At 36.0% G+C, this 4,314-nt stretch overlaps 1 protein-coding gene across 1 annotated transcript; it reads right to left on the reverse strand.

Annotated features, from left to right (window-relative positions):
- Positions 1–305: 305 nt before the first annotated feature.
- LOC132555970 (dynein regulatory complex subunit 5-like) lies at positions 306–3,388 on the reverse strand. Its single transcript, XM_060220356.1, has 3 exons — positions 3,064–3,388; positions 1,431–2,455; positions 306–1,024 (listed from the first exon to the last, which is right to left on the reverse strand). Exons 1-3 carry the CDS (start codon positions 3,386–3,388, stop codon positions 797–799), a joined length of 1,578 nt encoding a protein of 525 aa, XP_060076339.1. The 3' UTR covers positions 306–796.
- Positions 3,389–4,314: the final 926 nt, after the last annotated feature.

Here is a 4,314-nt window from a genome sequence, read left to right on the forward strand (position 1 = left end):
TTGTTTGTTTGTTTTGTTTTTTCATTTCCCCCTTCACGATATTAATAAAAAAAGTAAATAAAACAAATACAGCAAATTTTCTTGTCTTGTTATTAAATTTATTAACAAAGTAATTCAATCTTCGAGGTACATAATAATTCGACCCTAGAGACTGTGTTGTGATATTCATAATGTACTGTATATATACATCTATACAGAAACAGATACAACACACACTAGAGACATAGGTAAATTAGCACATCTTTACTGTATAATTACTCAATATAAACAACTGAAATTTACATATAAAGATTTCAAGTGTCAAGCAGAATATATAAGTTTCATAACATATTTTTGATAAAAATAGATTGTTTTTGTATGAATTAAACACAGTGAGTTTCTACATCAACACCTTTTCTGCAGATTTTTTGTTTGTTTTTGTTTCTGATTTGGCACTGCTTTCTGTGGACCTCCACAACAGACCAATGAGGTTATCCCTCTGAAAGACAATCGCAGCATCTTTCCCACTGAGTACTACCTACTTCCACCTCATAAGCAATGGTGAAAATGTGGTTAAAACAAGGTACACCTGAAGAAAGACTTCAGATTTTTTCCATTATTTCATTTTATACAACAAAATTGTGATATAGCTGAATGTTTGTTGTCCTCACAGCAGCATGTAAACAACCAACAGATTTCATTCTGTTACCCCTCTCTAACAAATTATGGCTGTTAACATAAGCCTGTCTTAAGTTCATCATCATGATCATCACATTATCATCATCAGCATCATCATCATTATCATCATCGTCGAAATCTATGCTTTTTGCACAATGGGTTTAAACCGATGTGCAGCCTGTGGTTGAATTTTCTTGGATGGTGGAGCCTGGTCAACGATTTTGGACTCGCGTTCTCGTTCTTGGTTACGATGAAGGATTTGTTTGATGCAGTACTCAGCCTCCTGACCGCTGTCTGTTAGCGTCAAGTCCATATGAGTTATAGAGGTATTATCCTCCATACCTTCTTGAATCTGTTTACCACCATCCTGTAACAAATATTGTTAAAAAATAAACATTATTGAATAAAACATGACTGCCACATGCACTACAAAAATGTATATGTAGTTTTTAGAAAAGACAAAGCTGAAACATAATTCTTCCAGACTATATACAAATTTGGCTTTGATGAATAAATATTGAAGAGATTTCTTAAGAAAATATTTGAATTTACAGGATATTTGCAGTTTTCCTGATTATAAATCAATGTCAAGTGATAACGATCTTCAATGAGAGACAATTGTATCATACACTGATTACAACAGTTTTAAAATGGTAAGACTTTTTATCACTACCTGGACATTTAATTTTAACATAATTGTCCTATGACAAGCCCCTCTACTGACTTTGTAATATGCTGGCACCTTGTTGCCAAAACCAATAGAGTAATATTACCTGAGCAAGTTTGTTACACGTGAGATCAATTGACCGAAGAGTTGTGTTCTGAATGACGACCTGAGAAAGGATGGCTGCAGTGGGTTCAGCCATGTCATTGCTTCCAAGGTTGATGGTTGTTAGTGTACTGTTACGTAATAGTGCACGACAAATGGCCTGACCTCCTTCATCTCCCAGGCGATTCAGTCTCAGGTTCAACATATCTAAAGTTGTGTTCTTAGTGAGAGCATGAGCAATTGCCTGAGCTCCAGCGGCTCTAATGTCATTATCACAGAGGTTCAACTTTACCAGCTGACTATGATTGTTCAAAAACTTTCCAACAGCTCGTGCACCACGATCACCAATTAGATTGTGTGACAAATCAAGCTCTGTAAGTCCAGGGTGATCCAGAATGTGACTTATAAGAACTCGAACTTTGTCATCATCCACTTTACTACGATGTAGTCTAAACACTTTCAGTCCTTTGCAGGCAGCCACACATTGTGCAAGCTGTAAACAGTCTCTAGCAGTGAAGTTAAACAGATTCCATTCAAAGTTCATTCCACAGTCTCTCACCCCATATGTCAAATGTAGCTCCTCAATGTTGGGGAGAAGTTTAAGGACAGGGCCAAAGTTAAAGTGATCACATTCTGGTTCATCTCCAGTATCACTACCAGCATCAGATGAATCATCAAAGTCAGGCCCTTTTGGTGCCTCTCTGACTGGTGGGAGTAACTGGCGGACATCAATCTTTTTAACGTAATTTGCAGACAAAGGAAGAGTATCATTCAATTCTGTGACATCTGTTGTTTCTGGGATAAAATTTTCAATAATGGATTGCAGGTTCCTTTCAAAGTACATCCTTTTCCAGTTGTTGCCAAAAGCAGCAACATCACATATTTCCCAGCGCGCTTTACAGCATCTTTTCCAATATCCTTCGTCATCAACCAGATTAGCAGTAATTTTCAAGGGCAAGTCAGTTGATATTCTCTCAAGCACTCTACCTTTGTGTTTAGGCAATAAATCATTTAATATCTTTGAGTTATCTGCAAATGAAAAAAGAACAAAATTATTAGAACCCCCACAACAATTAAAACAAGATGCATCATCAACAATAACCAATTTTGAAAATGAAATACCTGGTATATGGCCCGACCAATTCAATGTGTGTGTGTGTTTTTTTTAAAGGAAATTTCTGAAACAGGACTGAACCTTAAGATTTTCCTACTTTTCACGAAATTTTAAAAATCTGAAAAAAAATTGTAGCAAGTGCATGTTTTTTTTATAATTCAATAGCTACTGTAGATCAGGATGTTGTAAAAAATCATAACAAACAACACAATATAACTTAATTAGTCTAGGTTGCTATTGAAATGTTATTGTCTTTATGAATATGTATATCTTATATAGTAAGAATCTTCGTTCTGTTATTGAGTTCATTGGCTATCATGCTTTTTTCTGAGATCAGACTTTATCTCAGATGAAAGTGAGATGAAATTCTGGTGTTTATGAGATCTCAAACATTTTCATATCAATATTAGTATCAGTTTAAAGATTACCAATTCTACTGCTATATTTTTCATTATTATATTTCTGCTGAACAATCTTGTTATATTGGACTAAATTAATAATGGGGGAAAATAAGGTGTCTTACTTTCAAAATTTGTGACAATATGCTTCACACAAAGCTCAACTAATAGTGGAACTGTAGCCAGTGACCATTCAGAATCCTCAGCAATGATTCGTCTCATATTTCTCCAGTCAGCAGCTGGATTATCCTTGGCTGAACCCGATGGGGACGGTGGGACACCACTCTTTTTGCTACCTGCACCACTCTTGCCACTTTTCCCTGACTGTGCAGATCCAGCTCTGGAAGCAGGTTTGGAGCCTCCTTGACTTTTTGGGCCACTACGGGTACTTTTGGCCTCTTCCTCCCCTGTCTTTTCGCCGCCATCAGCTGCTTGATCAGCATCTGCCATTTTGAATCTACTGCAAATGGAAAGAAATGCAGGATTGAAATGATATGCGAACTGTTGTGTCTCCTTGGTGATTTACAAATTTTCTTACCAACCCGGCAATATCGTTCCTGGTTTGATTTCTATACTGTAGGCATTGTGAAAATCATACCCTCTGTTACATTTGTGAAGAATGCCAGATAAGAACATCAAGACCCCAATTCAATATAGTATCTTGAAACTCTAACATGTATTATTGAGTCTGGTATAGAGGACTCAAGCACGTCCTGAACCGGAAATAAACTTATCTTATCTTATCTTAATACATAGCAGAGGAATTTTAAAAAAAGAATTAAGATGAACTCTCTTGCATATGCAATTTTATACAAAATAAGTTTGTATGACTCTACTCTCTCCAGCTCATCAATACGAAAGAACATTGACTGCTACCAATTTAAAATCGATTGAACTCAAAGTATATTTGATAATGTCACAAGAATTTTATTTACTAATTATTTTGTATTAAAGTACAATTCAAGTTGCTACAGGAATGTGTGAGGTAGGAAAGACGATACGGTTACACTGTAGTCTGTCACATTACCCCGATCAATGCAGACTGCAGTAGTGAGGCAAACCAGTTTGGATGTTTGAATATCTGTTTTAACGGCACTTCAAAACATCCAAATTGTTAAAAAATCACAAAAGAATTCTAAATTGATGTAGCGCTCATATTAGTATAATATTGTTGAAATGTAAGTACTGAATAGTGTTATTTCCATAAGTTTTCTTACCAATTTTTCACAAGACTGTACCTTCAGCTTGATCACGTCGTTATGGAAACAACCGGAAGTAGGATTTAGTATACGCTAATATACATCCGGGTTTTTCCTACTGTGGCATTACGATCGCGTTAACTTCATCCGGGGATTCTCAAAATGGTGGCGCGCAGT

This window comes from Ylistrum balloti, unplaced genomic scaffold (assembly GCF_031769215.1).
Source record: "Ylistrum balloti isolate Yb309-2 unplaced genomic scaffold, AGI_CSIRO_Ybal_v1 Utg370532, whole genome shotgun sequence".
Taxonomy (NCBI): Eukaryota; Metazoa; Mollusca; class Bivalvia; order Pectinida; family Pectinidae; genus Ylistrum; species Ylistrum balloti.